We start from the raw sequence: 14,814 nt of genomic DNA on the forward strand, positions 1-14,814 counted from the left end.
GGTACTATGCTGCCTACTGGGGAATTAGTGGTTTCCAAGAGATGGATTAGATCACTACCAGTTACAGCAGATGGCAGGGAATTGTAAGTTGACTTGGTGGAATTGGTAATGACTAATTTTCATATAATTCTAGTTATGGATTGGCAAGAAAACTATGGGGCGATGATAGATTGTAAGAAGAAGATGATAACCTTTGAACCTGAGAGTGAGGGCCTTTTTGTATTCATTGGCATTGTGCATGGACCCCGTATACCTATGATATCTGTACTTAGAGCTAGAGACCTATTGCAGGGGGATGCATAGGGTTCTTAGGTCGCATAGTGGATACCACTTAGGTCGTGCCAGTGGGACCAGGACAAACTCGATTAGTCTGTGAGTTTCTGGATGTGTTTCCAGAGGATCTGCCAAGATTACCTCCACACAGGGAGATAGAGTTCGTGATTGAATTGGCGCCAGGGACAGAGCCAGTGTTTAGGGCACCTTATAGGATGGCTCCAACAACTAACCTTAACAATGGAGGGCCAAAATAGCGTCATAAATCTTTGGGCGGAGCTGGGCGGAGCTGGGTGGCGCTGGATGGCAGAGTAAACACAGAGAAATTGTTTCTGTTTGAGGAAAAAGTGAGCAGAAATGAGGAAGAAAGGCTCTGTCTGGGGTTATGTCGCTAGGACCTATAGCGACGACATGAGGTTGAATGCATCGTTTCACTCAAACGGCGAGACCCTACAATGACGACATGTCATCGCTATACATATGGGAATAGTACACGAATCATTTCGTTTACTACGTGTTCGGTCTATCGCAATGACATGTTGTTGCTATAGTGAAAATTTGATTGAAATTTTTGGCGATTCACTTTCCCTCCATTTTTTTGGACCCTGTCATCGTTATACAGTAAATTTTTAACTGCCCAGTGGATTCAATGAGACTCTATAGCGACGACATGTCATCATTATAGGGAGTGAAAATTGACAACCAACTTTTGGCGGTTAAGTTCCCTCCGTATCCTATAGCGAGTTCGTGTTGTTGCTATAAACATAGATATTTGATGAGGACTCTACCACGACGACATGTCTTCACTATAGAGTCAGTTCCCGCCTCTTGCTCCCTCCAAATTCCTGGTACCATACAGTGACGGCATGTCGTTGCTGTAGGGTACCCAGAATTTGGAGGGTCTGGTCGTGTGTTGTTGACGTAGCTTTTTTATTTTAATAAATTAAAAAAATTGTGGATTTCGACTACATACAGCGACGACTTTGGAGTCGTCGTAATAGATGTCATCGCTGTAGAGTCTATTTCTTGTAGTGTTTGGGGGGTGATTAGGTATGTCCTCGAACAACCTTTTCTCCCTAGGATAGCTCGACAAATAGTAGAAGCCATCCCCACCTTGAGCTCGAGTAGAGTTTCTTTTCCGGCAGAAGAGATATAAAATCTCGTGTGCCGAGGGTCCATCCTATTTCTTCACGTGATATAGCAACCTCAGCGCCGCTAGGACCCTATACGAATTGGACTACAATTGGAAGGGAGCTATAACGAAAAAGTTGGTGAATTTCCTAAAGTACTCTTTCAAGGGCAGTAGTGCCCCAGCTCACATATGCTCGCGATTCCAGGCCGCGAGCTTAACTTTTCTCTCAGGGTTTGAGGAACAGGATTGTACCTTGAGTTAAGGTAACGTTCTAGAGCGGTAAGGTCAAGGAATGACCAGAGTAGCTGGAGTCAGTTATGCGGAATCTATATTCCGGGTAGTACAGATAAAATTTCGAGGACGAAATTTCTGTAAGGGGGGGATAGTTGTAACGACCCAAATTCACTAATAAAGCTTAAGGGCCTTGATTAGCGTGCCTGGAGGGCATAATGGGAAGTGTGCATGAATTCAATGATTAAGATGCATGACTATGTGTATTATGATATGTGATAATTTTAGCCCGTTGAGGGCATAAGTGTGATAATTATGTGATGTAATTTGTACCACGTGGGTGTGGTGATATCAATGCGATGCACATGCCGAGACGGTCCTAGAGAGCTAGATAACTCAAAAGTCACAACGGGATTTTATACCCGGCTCGGGAGGAGCCTAGGGGTATTTTGGGGATTTTGTAATTTAGTTCTTGTGAGATATTGGTAACTGGAGGTTTGGTAACTTGTGTAACTGTTAGTAACCATAGAGGATAACAAGTTTGGTTAAAAGAGGTGGTAGAATTGTAAGGAAGTAGGAATGACAAAAAGGGCCTTGAGGTTTAGTTGGAATGGGAAATATATGGAAGGGTAAAGTGGTCATTAGGAAAGGATTTGGATTACTTCAGCTGAAGGAAAGGGGGGTCACGTATAACACTTGGTTGGGAGTTGATTTATGCTTAAATGTGAGGAAAATCTAGAAGAAAAGAGAAGAAGAGGAAAGCTGAAGTTGGGAGACCTAGGAGGGGAGCTTTGATGGTTCAAGGCAACTAAATTGAGCATAAGTCAAGATTACTCAAAGGTAAGGGTTTGTCTATGATTTATGTAAGTTTTAAGTCTGGATTTTAGAAAATAAGCATGAATTGAAAGAAGATAGTGGCTGGTTTTGGCATGAATTCAGAATTGGGATAATCAAGAGGAAGGTGACTTGAAGCTAGAGTTGAGGAGAATTCAAGCTGGGTTCTTGACTGAGGTAAGAGTTTATTATGTTTAATTTTCGTAATTGGTGTGGTTTAAGATTCTAGAGGCTTGATTTATAGTTTTGGAATCCATGGTTTGAGTTTTAGGAATTTGAAACTCAAGATAGGATCTTGGGTGTGTTTGTGTGATTGGGGTTGTTTGTGGTGTTTATAGGTTGTTAGAGGGTTCATTTGGGGTTTTGAATTGATTTCTGGGCTTAGGTACTTGTTTGGGATGATTTGGAATGGTTTAGGCTCGGGAAAAACGCAAGGAAAAGCCCAGATTTCTGGGTTCGCGAAGGAGCGCCGCGGCGCTGTTCTAGCGCGCCGCGGCGCAAGGCTGTTTCAGGGCAAGGGCGAGCTCTCTGACTTGCTGGGCGCCGCGGCCCTATGGGGCAGCGCCGCGGCGCTAGGCCATTTTCAGAACATGATATTTTGCAATTTTGAGCCTTTGCTCCGGGGATTCGGGGGATGTCTTCGGTGCATTGTTTTAGGGATTTGGGGCATTCCGAGAGTGTGGGATTGGTTCCGGGAAGTAGTTTTGGATTGGTTAGTGATAAAGGATGTTTCGTTTGTGTTGTGACTAGGTCTTTGGTGAGGCTCGGGTTAGAGGACCGTGCTCGCGGCTTTGGGGCATCGGAAGCTCGGGATACAGGTAAGAAAGCTGCACCTGAGTATGTGGTTAGGTTGGGACTAAGTGCTCCCTATGTATGTATGCACTGTTATGTGAATATGAATAGTCATGTGGACACGATGGGACTAAGAGCTCCCTATATTTGTATATCATGTCGTGTGATGGTATTATTATGCCATAGGACATGCAATTACCGGCCTAAGGGTGTCGGAATCAATATTTGCGCACTGAGGCGCGGCTCGACCACTGGGAGCTGAGGCAGCTTATTTATCACTGAGCTCGATTAAGCTGGCCGGAGTCAGTGAGTATACACTGGGGGCGGCCCTAATGAGCCGAAGACAGTGTGTTAAATAGAGGGTGCGACTAAGGGCGCCAACCCTGAATGTTATTTGATGGATATGACAATCTATTGGTTATGAACGTGAATATTGTGTTATGAATATAGTTGAATGACTGTCTGGATGACAAACTGTTATTACTGATTGGATAAATGTTATGAAATGTTGAATTCTTGGTTGAGCATTGTGAAGTATTTGATAAGTGTTGCTGATCTTGCTATGTTATTATGCTTTCTTGCTGGGCCTCGGCTCACGGGTGCTACGTGGTGCAGGTAAAGGCAAGGGTAGGCTGAATCGACCATGAGTTGGAGAGCTCTGGGGGCGAGGTGTACATTGTCAGCTGCTCGGCCGCCACGGTCGAGAAATTGTACAGGGACAGAAACCTAAAATGTATATTTTGCCATTATAGTGGCTTGAAATATTTGTAACTCTTGGAATTTGTTGTAACTAAGACATCTAAATCCTGTTTTGAGTTTCTATGTATCAAACCGTCATTTTTAATGAAAATAGCCTCTTTGTGACCAAAATCTTATATTCCTACTCTGATGGTGGTATAGAGTTCACACTTTGTCTGAATGACTTGATTAGCAAGTCTTGCACTATTTTAAACACACAGTGTAGCGGTCTTGGTTATCCAGGGCATTACAAAAGAACTCTCTGATGCCAGGATAGAAGAGATTTCTGGGGATGTTTAAGTGGTTGGCTTGCTTGAAATACTCTCTATGATCTAGAAGGAGAGCCTACTTGGGGGAAGATCTATTGTATCCCTACACTGGGTATCAAAGGTAATAGGACAAATTTCGAGGGCCGGATTTGGATATACGACAAACCGTAGTCTTCTTCTTTTTCCTTCTTCAACCTCGATAATTTGACAACGGTAATAGGCTCAAAGGTCTTCATGTTTGAGGCTCTTCGCGTGCTCCCAAATCAACGGTTGATTTCGAGGAAACATAGATTCTACTTGAGGAGACGATGGGTGGTAAGGGATTGCAAACTTGGGCCCCCACCAATTCTCTGAAGACTGCAGCATTTAACAAGAAAGAAAAGGGCGAGGGCCCATCACTTAGAAATAATAGAAAGAAAAAATCTTGATAACTCGAGCTCGCAAGCTCAAGAAAGCGAGATAGAGTAATTTAAGCTCGAAGACTCAAAATAGCGAGGTTATTCGAATGCCATAACCAAGTTGTTATAAGCTTGGGGCACCGATAGTAGATCCACGCGAGAGTGGGACGGTTATTTCAAATTTGGGGTATCCCAAATTTCTAGGAAGAAATTGGCAGTTACCCAAAATGGGTATATCATCGGTTTATGAGCATTAAAACCTTATTTCTTGTACTACATGAAACATATAACCTATAAACATATTACCCCATAACCTAAATAAAGATGCTAAATACCAATTTTCTACTGAATTTTTGCCTAAACAGATCTTTATCCATCAAGTTTATTCACCCACATAAATAAAAAACTCCCTTTTTACAATAAAAATCTCAAGAACACATCAAGAACTAGAAAAAGTTTTTCTTTCTTTCTTGTACATGAAAAGGAAAAGTACCATATACAGAAAAAAAAAAGCAAGGTGTAAGAACTTACACAAAGTCGATCGTAGGAATGAAGCGATTGTCGATTGGAAGATCGGAAGCAGGAACGATCCTATGGAACCAAACGATTGAAGGTTGCTTTGTTTTTTTGGCTTGGAGAACATGCGAGGGTTTGGAGCTCTGGTTCGTGGTTGTTTGATGAAAGTTGAGAGAGTAAAAGTGAAGATGGAGAAGATGAAAAAGGGTTTAAATAGGCAAATAGGTGGCATTCATGGGGGGGGGGGGGGGGCAATTTGAGCCCTTGAATTGGATTAAAACGTGATCCAATGGACCATGTTTGATCTTGAAATCTGGCAGCAAAAAGGGGGAATAGGAAAAGACGTGTGCAAAAAAATAGTACTTGAGTACTCTTGATATCCTTTCTTGAGTTGACATGTGTTCACACTCGAGTGTGGTAGGTGGGCACATTTCCCGAAAGTAAAGTTCAAAAGTTTCCTTCTCATAGGATTTAAACCAACACTTTTGAGGGGGCAAAATGTTACTCCCAAATTTTGAGAATTAATAAACAGCCTCGAAATGTAGGCTCGTAAAGTGTAAGCTCGGAATTAATAATTATTAACATTATACTTGTACAAATAAACATGAAGTTCCAAAGAGCCATACTATTTGCCATACAAGAGTCTCATCTGAAAGATGAGTTCGACAGACCAATCAAGTAAGGAGGTAGCAACAACTAGAGTGATGAGCTCGAAGCTACACATGATCTCGAAAGTGCGTTGAAGTGAGCTTGAAGATGTGTTAAATTAATACACGGGGACGTTGTTAGGAAATCCCTGTAATCATGAGGATTTAATTCAAATTGTGTAATCAACCCTATTGTTTAGGGATATTTATCTACAATTAATGCAATTGATTGTATTTTAACGAACATATTTGTATTTCAAATTCAAATCTGATATATTGTAGTATCCCTAAGATTAATGAATGATTCTTGTAACCGAGTCTATAAATAGTCTGGATTTAGTCATTTGTACTAACACACTATTTTGTACTGAGAAACACTATGTGAAATTGCTCTCAAAGCTTTAATGTAGACCTTAATTAAAGTGACTCGTGGACTGTGCATATTTTAACTACTGAACCACATAAAAATCTCTGTTCTTATTTTCCTTTTAAATTATACATTTGCTTAATTGTTATTGATTTTAGTTGACGAAAAACATGGTCAATATTACTAACTCACAATTTTTTTTTTTTTTAAATATTAGATACTTTTGCTGCTAATTCCTAGTGTCTAATATTACTCTTTAATATAATATTATTGTTTAGTTGTATTTGTTAATCTTTTGTCGTTAAGTACTACTAACAAATGACGTGTACATACTTGATTAGGGTTTAAGTGAAATTTTTACATGAAATTATAGACTTCTGCCATCAATTTTCCTATTTATTTTTATAGAATTTAGTTTTAAATTTTCTAAAAGTATTTTAAATGAAATCATATTAATTAAACAAAATTCTTGAAAACTAAACAAAAACATTTTAAAAAAGTAATTAGGAATAAATCAAAATAATAATTATAAGTTCATTTTAGTGTTAATAAAAAAAATTGCTTTTTTCTTTGAAATTATTTTAGAAATGTGATTTAAAATAATTAATCAATTAGTTTTATAGGATTTGTCCAAATCAAGTCAGTCTTTATTGGCAACTAGGGGTGTTCGCGGTGCGGGCGATGCAATTTTTTTGTCAATTTTTTGGACTGCACCGCATATGCGATTTGAACAATTTTTCAAGCCGCATCGCACAAATCTCAAATCTCAAACCGCATAAACTGCACTGCAAAAATGCAGTGTGGTGCGGTGCGATGTGGGTAGTTTATAGCTATCGCCAAATAATTTAACAATTAAATATTATAATTAATAAAGATTAATAATAAAGCTAATAATTAAAGAGTGTTCAACAAAATAATAAATATTCAACAAACTAATAAACTTTTAACCAAACAATAAAAATACAACAAACTAATAACAAAAAAAAAATTGATATGAAAGTAAAAGTTTTGATTAAGGAGAAATATATTTATGTTGAAGTAGAATATGTATTAGCATTTTATGAAACATAATAATTTTTTTTAGATACGGTGTATATTATACTATATAAATATATATATATATGTATTTAAGTTTAAATGTAGTAAAATTGAAAAAAATATATATATAAAAATTAATATATATATATATAACGATGCAGTGCGGTGTGGTTTGAATCATATTTATAAAATTTAAAATTACAAATTACACCACACCGCAGGATTTGTAAAAAATACAAACTGCAACCACACTGTAAAATATTTCAAACCGCAAATTGTGATGCGTTGTAGACGGTTTGATGAACACCGTTATCGGTAACACATGTGTTAACACTTTATTGGAACAAATCTTATAAAGCTAATTCATTATTTTACATCTTTCTAAAACAATTTAAATTAACATATTCAAAAAAAATCCAAAATAAAACTTAAGAAATCCTAAAAACGAAAATATATATTATTTTGATTTATTCCCGATAAATTTATTTTAGTTTTTAGAATTTTAATTTTAGTTTTTTTAATTAATACAAAGTTATTTAAAATACTTTGAAAAATAAAACTAAATCAACTTTTAAAAAAAAAAAAAAACTGATGTAAAGTGTAAACACTCAAACACAATCGATAAAGGAGAAGTTTTTATTTTGCTCCTTTAGTTTAAATCTCTTACCAAGTTTAACCATAAATTTAAAAAAGCCAAAAATAACTCTTAAAAATGGCTCCAAGTTTATTTTTTTTTTGACCTTTTCTTTAGAAAGGCAAAATTATTCCCACTTAAAATACATTAATATATTTAAGTTTTGATAAAAATTTAAAAAATTAATCAACATAATTTTTTTGTCGGGAATTGATTAGCATAATTTAAAATTTAGTTCGGGCAGTATTTTTGTATTTGAAAATTTTGTTTGGACAAATAAACACATTGTGGGTGTCATTTGTCTCTGTTTAAGATAATTAAATATTATTTATAACTTTTTTGAACATTTATGTTTTAGACCTGGGTAAAGGTGATAATTTCTTCCCTTGAATAAAGCAAAATTATAGATACTGGTAGGGGTGAGCATCTAAACTGGCAAACCGCGGTGACCGACCGCACCACACCATACTATATTGCAAACTGTAGTGTCAAAAGTGGAATGGTTCGATATGGTTTCTATCTTAGCTAAACCGCGATGTGGTGCGCAGTTTGATGGTGTGAAATTTTGGTTTGCACCACACCGCACCGTATACTTATAAATATGTTAAAAAAAATTAAACTTTACATATATACCATTTTTTAGTAACCCAATATGAAACTAGGAGCCCACTTAAATTAGGGTATAAGCTTATTCTCTAACACATCATACACAACAACAACTTCTTCCTCTCTCATCTCATTTGCGCCTCCTCCCTATCGCCATCTTTATCTTACACATTTTTAACACACTCACACCGTGGAAAACCACCCAAACCACACTGCAAAAAATGGTTTTGTTTGGTCGGTTTGGTGCAACGAAATCACACTGCACTTGTGGCGTGGTGTATTAAAAAGAATTCAAACCGCCCAAACCATACCGTGCACACCCCTAGATACTGGGATGGGAGGATTGCTACAATCAACCTCATATTTCATCATTTTTATCAATCTTTATTTTAAAAAATATATGTCGTAGTATTTTTTTTTAAATTTTCTTTTCATGGGTGTATTTGTTATAGTTATTGTATCATTTTTGTAAATTTTTGAAAATTTTTAAATAGTTTATAATACTGAAAATAAAACTCTTAATATTTTATGATATTCTAATTTACCAAGTCTTTAAAAAAAAATATAAACTTATTTTGTAGATATAAATTATTCAAATTTTTCTAAAAATTTACAAAAATAATGTTGTAACTACAATAAAAATTACTATAAAAAAATTGGAAAAATAATAATTTTAGAATGTATTTTCATAAATAAAGATTGATTAAGTGGTTGGAATAGGAAGTTATTCTCGTATATGTGACAGTCGACTATGAAACATGAATTGGAAAATAATTTCCCTGATTATTTTATAATCAGAGCTTATAGGAAATAGGAGAATGAAAAACCGGATTTTAAGGAGCCGTTAGAGGCTAGAGTGGCCCATGAGGAAAGAAACCTAAGGCGAGGGCAAATGTGTCATTTGACACACCTTTCCCAAAAAAAACATAAAATGCAGCTATTCCATTCTGACACAATACCAATGACTCTCTGCTCTGTTTTTATTAGAAGGAAGACTTTGGGTTTTTTAATGCATCAACACCCTCCCTCCTTACTCTGTTTTATCTTACACTAGTCGTCTTCTCTGGTTTTTTTTTATTTATTACTAACACTAACACAGATTAAATAGACTAACTAAGTGCTTTTGCTATTTTATTTTTTTCTGCTTTTTCTTTTAGACTTTTTTTTTTGGTAAAATGAACTGGAATGAACCGAAGAAATTTGACACATAAACCGAGGGTGGCTTATTGTGTACCAACTGTAGTAGATTCCCTCTTCTCTTCTCCCCTTTCTCAGCTTTGGGTCGTTTTCGCCCTGTAAATTTCCTCTATTTTCTTTTTCTTGAAGCGGTTTCCTAATAAACCTGATTACACATTTTGAGAGCCACCCTAGAGTAGAAAAAAGAGGCAGATTAACAATCAAAGCTTCGAAAATTCATTACGTTCTCAACTTCTCAGTCTTGTTCAGTTTTCCCTTAATAGGATTTGTGTTAATATTATTACTCTTCTCAACTACTACTCTTTACTTTTCCTCTGTTGCTCTATCTTTCATAAAAAAAGCAACTTTGTCTTCTCCATTTTGAGCTCGCAAGCCAAATAAACCGCTAACCAGTAACCAAACCTAAGAGAAAGTTATACTATTTGTTCCCATTTTCGTCCAAATCCCACCTGCTTTTTTGGGGCTGGAAGTGTTTGTTTACTCTGTTTTCGTCTGGTACAAACTATATCGTATTTGTTTAAAGAATTTTTTTATTATTATTATTATTATTCTGCACTGACAAGAGGGGTCTTGTTTAAAGTGGGGTTTTTAGTATTTTTTTGAGGCTGCGAAAATGGGGTGTTTCTCAGAGATTATGTTTGGAGGTAGGAAAATGGGATCATCTCTCTGAGCTGGGTACCAAAGATTTTCCTGCAAAATGGGCTGTACAAACTCCAAAAACGAAAAGGACGAAGCTTTGCGTCTATGTAAGGAGCGTCGCAGGTTCATCAAGCAAGCCATCGATTCAAGGTACGCTCTCGCAGCTGCCCACGTGTCCTACACTCAATCTCTCCGGAACATCGGCATTGCTCTCCGACGATACGCCGAGGCCGAGGTGTTGATAGAATCGTCTCTATCGATTTCTGACAAGACCCCATCTCACTCCTCTTACCCTTCTCCATCGCCGTCACATCTTGCCGAAGTTTCAGACTCGCCGTTACACAATGAAGTGACCGTGTCACCGGCGGTGCCTGCTTTGAGCTACATGAGGTCAGGGGGTACTACCGCCGTTACTGTTAGCTTCAGTCCTGTTAATGATGGTTATGCGGAGGAGTTTCCAATGCCACCGCCTCCTCCTCCTCTTCCCGAGTCAGGGTCTTGGGATTATTTTGACCCCATTGATGAGAATGACAGCTTTAGATTTATGGGAAACAATGAAGTCGATTTGAATTTTAATGAAATGAATGGGTGGAGGCAGTTTAAGAATGAGGGAGCTAGTTCAAAAGGAGGTCATGGAGCTCGTGAAGGGACTTCAAGGACTGAAATGGAGCAAAAGACTTATGGGGTCCCATGTAATTCAGTTGATGAATCAAATAAGAATGGTGATGATTTGAGTAACGCTGGGAAAGTTGATGGTTCTCTTCAAGAGAGTAATGGTGAGAATAAACAGTTGGATATCAAACGACATGTTAATGGAGCAATTGGCAGTGTGCCAGGAAAACTTGCAATTGAGCATAGCAGTTCAAAGAAGAAGGCGTCAGCAGAGAAAAACTTGAGTGGAGAAAGAGAGGATCCTTCAGACTTTATTACTCACAGGGCTAAAGATTTTCTTTCAAGCATTAAGGATATAGAGCATCGATTTTTTAGAGCTTCTGAATCAGGAAAGGAGGTGTCTAGGATGCTCGAGGCAAATAAAATCAGGGTTGGTTATTCTGAAGCAAAAGGTAAATAAATTCTTTTGGCAAAGGAAACGCCTTAATTTTATCTTTAGCTTCTCAAATTTTTTTTGTAGTAACTTTAGCTTCTCAATTTGATTTGTCGTTATTTAACATACTTTTGTTTTTGGTTGATACATGTTAATTACTAAATGCTTTTTTTCGGCATACTCTTTCTGATGACTCGATATTTGCAGGGAGATCATCTGCCTTGACATTTTTACAAGCTTTTCAGGTTGCTTGCTGTCAAGGAAATTCTGCCTTTGTCTGTCATGGTAAGCTCTCACAATGAGGTCATAAGTAATGTCACTAGCTGATGAGTATTTAAACTATATGACGTAGATAGTCTTTGGGTGGGAAGGGAGCTAGGATTAGAGGTAAGTCCTTTAACAGGGGGAAGCCATGAAAGTTTCCTCAAGAAGGCGTCTGTTTATTCATTCATCAAAAAGTCCTCTGACCCCTTCAGTGAGGGTTTGGTTATTGATTCATATTATGCACACATCAAGTTGAGGTCCTTTCCATGTATTTCAATCTAGGGGCTCTGGATTTGTGGCACAAGGAGGCTAAACCAAATCAAGTTTGTAGTATTAGTTAGTAATAATTACACAATCTAAGTTTACCTACCTTGATTGGGGATAACTTATTTACTCTTAATACATTCACCATCTGCATCTGTAAGACAAGCTGAAAGAATGAGAACCTGATTGCTTTATTTGATGCAGGAAATTCTTCTGTAGACTGATTTGATTATACCTCTGTTCTTTCCTCTCAACATTGTAAGCTCTTATTTTTTGTAGATCCTTCACAAGGAACTAAGGTTATCACATGGAAACGAACAACGTCCTCAAGGTCATCATCATCGAGGAATGCTCTTGCCACAGCCTCAAAGGAAGATGGGGATGACAGTGGAAGTGACTTTGTTGAAGAATTCTCCATGATTGCTGGAAGTCATTCCTCCACTCTAGATAGACTGTATGCATGGGAGAGAAAACTATGTGACGAAGTGAAGGTAGATACTCTTACAAGTATATTCTTGGTTAGTGTTTTCAAATTTTTCTATATAATCAGCACATGTTCACTCTTTTGTTCACATTAGCATATCAAAATGAATAAATGGACCTGCCAAACCATCTTGAGTATATATTTTTCTAATTTGATCTTGGTTAACTTATGTAGTACTTTAGGGACTGTGGCTTCTCAGTTCCATGGATTTTTGACTTAGGACAGAGAAAAATATTAACATTTTTTTAACATCTATTCAACTAGTAAAAATAACTTCAATTGGATATTATTTCTGTGTTCGGCTAGAGTTTCTTTAGTGGAAACAAAAACTGCATAAGCTGATTCAGCTTTCCTCACACAAACATCATTGGTGATACTCTATTTTGCCCAGCAAATGCTTGAAATTCTGATCTGGATGGTTTCTTTGCTTTTCCTATTTTTGGGAGGCCTCCTTGTTTTCTTTGTCTGGGAGAATTCTCATTTTCTATTTGTACTTTCAGTTTAATATCAATTTTGCAGCCTGAATTTTTGATGATGTAACATTTGAAAACATCGGTACTTGTGATCGGGAAAACATATATTACATATGTACACTTCCACTGTTCTTCAGTACTCATGTAACTCCTGATGGAAGAGCGGGTGGAGAAGTTATATTATGTCCTGTAATTGTGCTAACCTTTTAACTCCTACAGGCAAGTGAATCCATCAGAAAGGACTATGATGAGAAATGTGAACAGCTTCGCTATATGTTTGCAAAGGATTATAGCAGTCAAGCAATTGATAAAATCCGTGCAGTTGTGAAAGACCTACACTCACGCATAAGAGTAGCAATTCACTCTGTTGATTCAATATCCAAGCGGATTGAGAAAATGAGGGATGAAGAGTTGCATCCACAACTTGTTGAACTTACTCAGGGGTAAGTAACATATTCTCTTCCCACCTTGTCAAATTGTTAAAGACTGTCACTTTGTGATCATGTGACATTCATATGTGTGTTTGACCTTGACACTACACAATATTTATGTGAAAATTATAAATTTTTGTATATGTTAATGTTGGCTGCAGAATGATCAGAATGTGGAAGGCCATGCTCGAGTGTCATCATTCACAGTACATCACAATCTCATTGGCATACCATTCGAAGAGTTCAACTGGAACGCCACAAGGAGATGCGCACAGGCAGATCATGGATCAACTCTTGCAAGAGCTCGAATGTTTCGGTCTTAGCTTTGCAGACTGGATCAACGGCCTCACATCATATGTGGAAGCACTCGATAATTGGCTTCAGATCTGCCTCCTTCCACCAAGAGAACGCTCAAGGAGAAGCCTGTTCTCTCCTCGTCGATCTCATGGTCCACCTATATTTGCTGTATGTCGTGATTGGGTAATGAAGATAAGAGGGTTGTCATCTAATGAATTGACCGCTGCAATCAGAACCTTCATGTCTGATTTGCATCACATGATGGAGAACCAAGCAGAACTGCAGAAGAAGACAGTCGAGGCCAAGACTGAAGAATCAGAAAACAAAGATGACGAGAACAGCAGCGGGGATTCATCATCGAATCTCAGCTGCATACAAGCAAGCTTGACAAAAGTCCTTGATAGACTGACAAAGTTTTCAGAGGAGTCTCTTAAAATGTATGAAGATATTAAGCAGACAAATGAGACAGCTCGAACTCAATATTCCAACTGCAGATCTACTAGATGATGAAAGGGTTATGTAATTAGGAGATTTTGAGAATATCTTGAGTTTCTTGTTGGGAGATTAGATTGTATAAAGTTAAAGGCTTGCAAAAAATTCCAATAAGATATTTTAAGAAAAAAAAAAGAAAAACAAAGAATAAACATATTTTGAAATTGAGTACCAAACTTTAACCAAAAACGTAATTTGAAAATTAAATTTGGGTACCAAAACTTTTTCTAAGTGCTTATGGTAGTCTGAGTATATGGTATATGAAAACACCTCCGAAGTTGTGCCGGGAGATTTTACTATGTGTTTTTTTTATTCTGTGTTCAGATGAATAAATACACTTGGATTGTTATTAGTTTGAGATCTTTATTTATAGATATCACAATTATTTTTGTTAAAATGTTGTATTCATGATCAATTTAATTATTTACTAATGTTTTACCACACTCAAAATTTGGAAGGCGAGAAGAGACCTTTTCGGGTGAAATGGCAGGCGTTTGTTAAATGAAATAGATAGGTCCTTTTATAATGAAATAAATGAGTGCAGAAAAAGGAGGGGTGTCGATTGGTGAGATTTGTCGAGCAATGAATGCATTCTTTGTTCCAAACGAATGTAACGCTGGCGTAAGTAAAGTAAACAAGAAGATTCGTGTTTGTTGATTGTTGTAGTGTGGGGGCTGATTGTAAAGAGACGAGTAAAGTTGTGGCTGTAAACAACACTGAATTGAGATTTAAATAATCTGATTCTCATTAGAT

General features: G+C 37.2%; 1 protein-coding gene across 1 annotated transcript; it reads left to right on the forward strand.

The window, feature by feature from the left end:
- The first annotated feature begins 9,431 nt into the window (after positions 1 to 9,431).
- LOC133804726 (protein ALTERED PHOSPHATE STARVATION RESPONSE 1) lies at positions 9,432 to 14,413 on the forward strand. The gene is made up of 5 exons (XM_062242867.1): positions 9,432 to 11,375; positions 11,564 to 11,641; positions 12,164 to 12,375; positions 13,061 to 13,284; positions 13,434 to 14,413. The coding sequence occupies exons 1-5, from the start codon at positions 10,370 to 10,372 to the stop codon at positions 14,074 to 14,076; spliced, it is 2,163 nt and encodes a 720-aa protein (XP_062098851.1). The 5' UTR covers positions 9,432 to 10,369; the 3' UTR covers positions 14,077 to 14,413.
- The last annotated feature ends 401 nt before the right edge of the window (positions 14,414 to 14,814 follow it).

Source organism: Humulus lupulus, chromosome 1, assembly GCF_963169125.1.
Source record: "Humulus lupulus chromosome 1, drHumLupu1.1, whole genome shotgun sequence".
Lineage (NCBI taxonomy): Eukaryota > Viridiplantae > Streptophyta > Magnoliopsida > Rosales > Cannabaceae > Humulus > Humulus lupulus.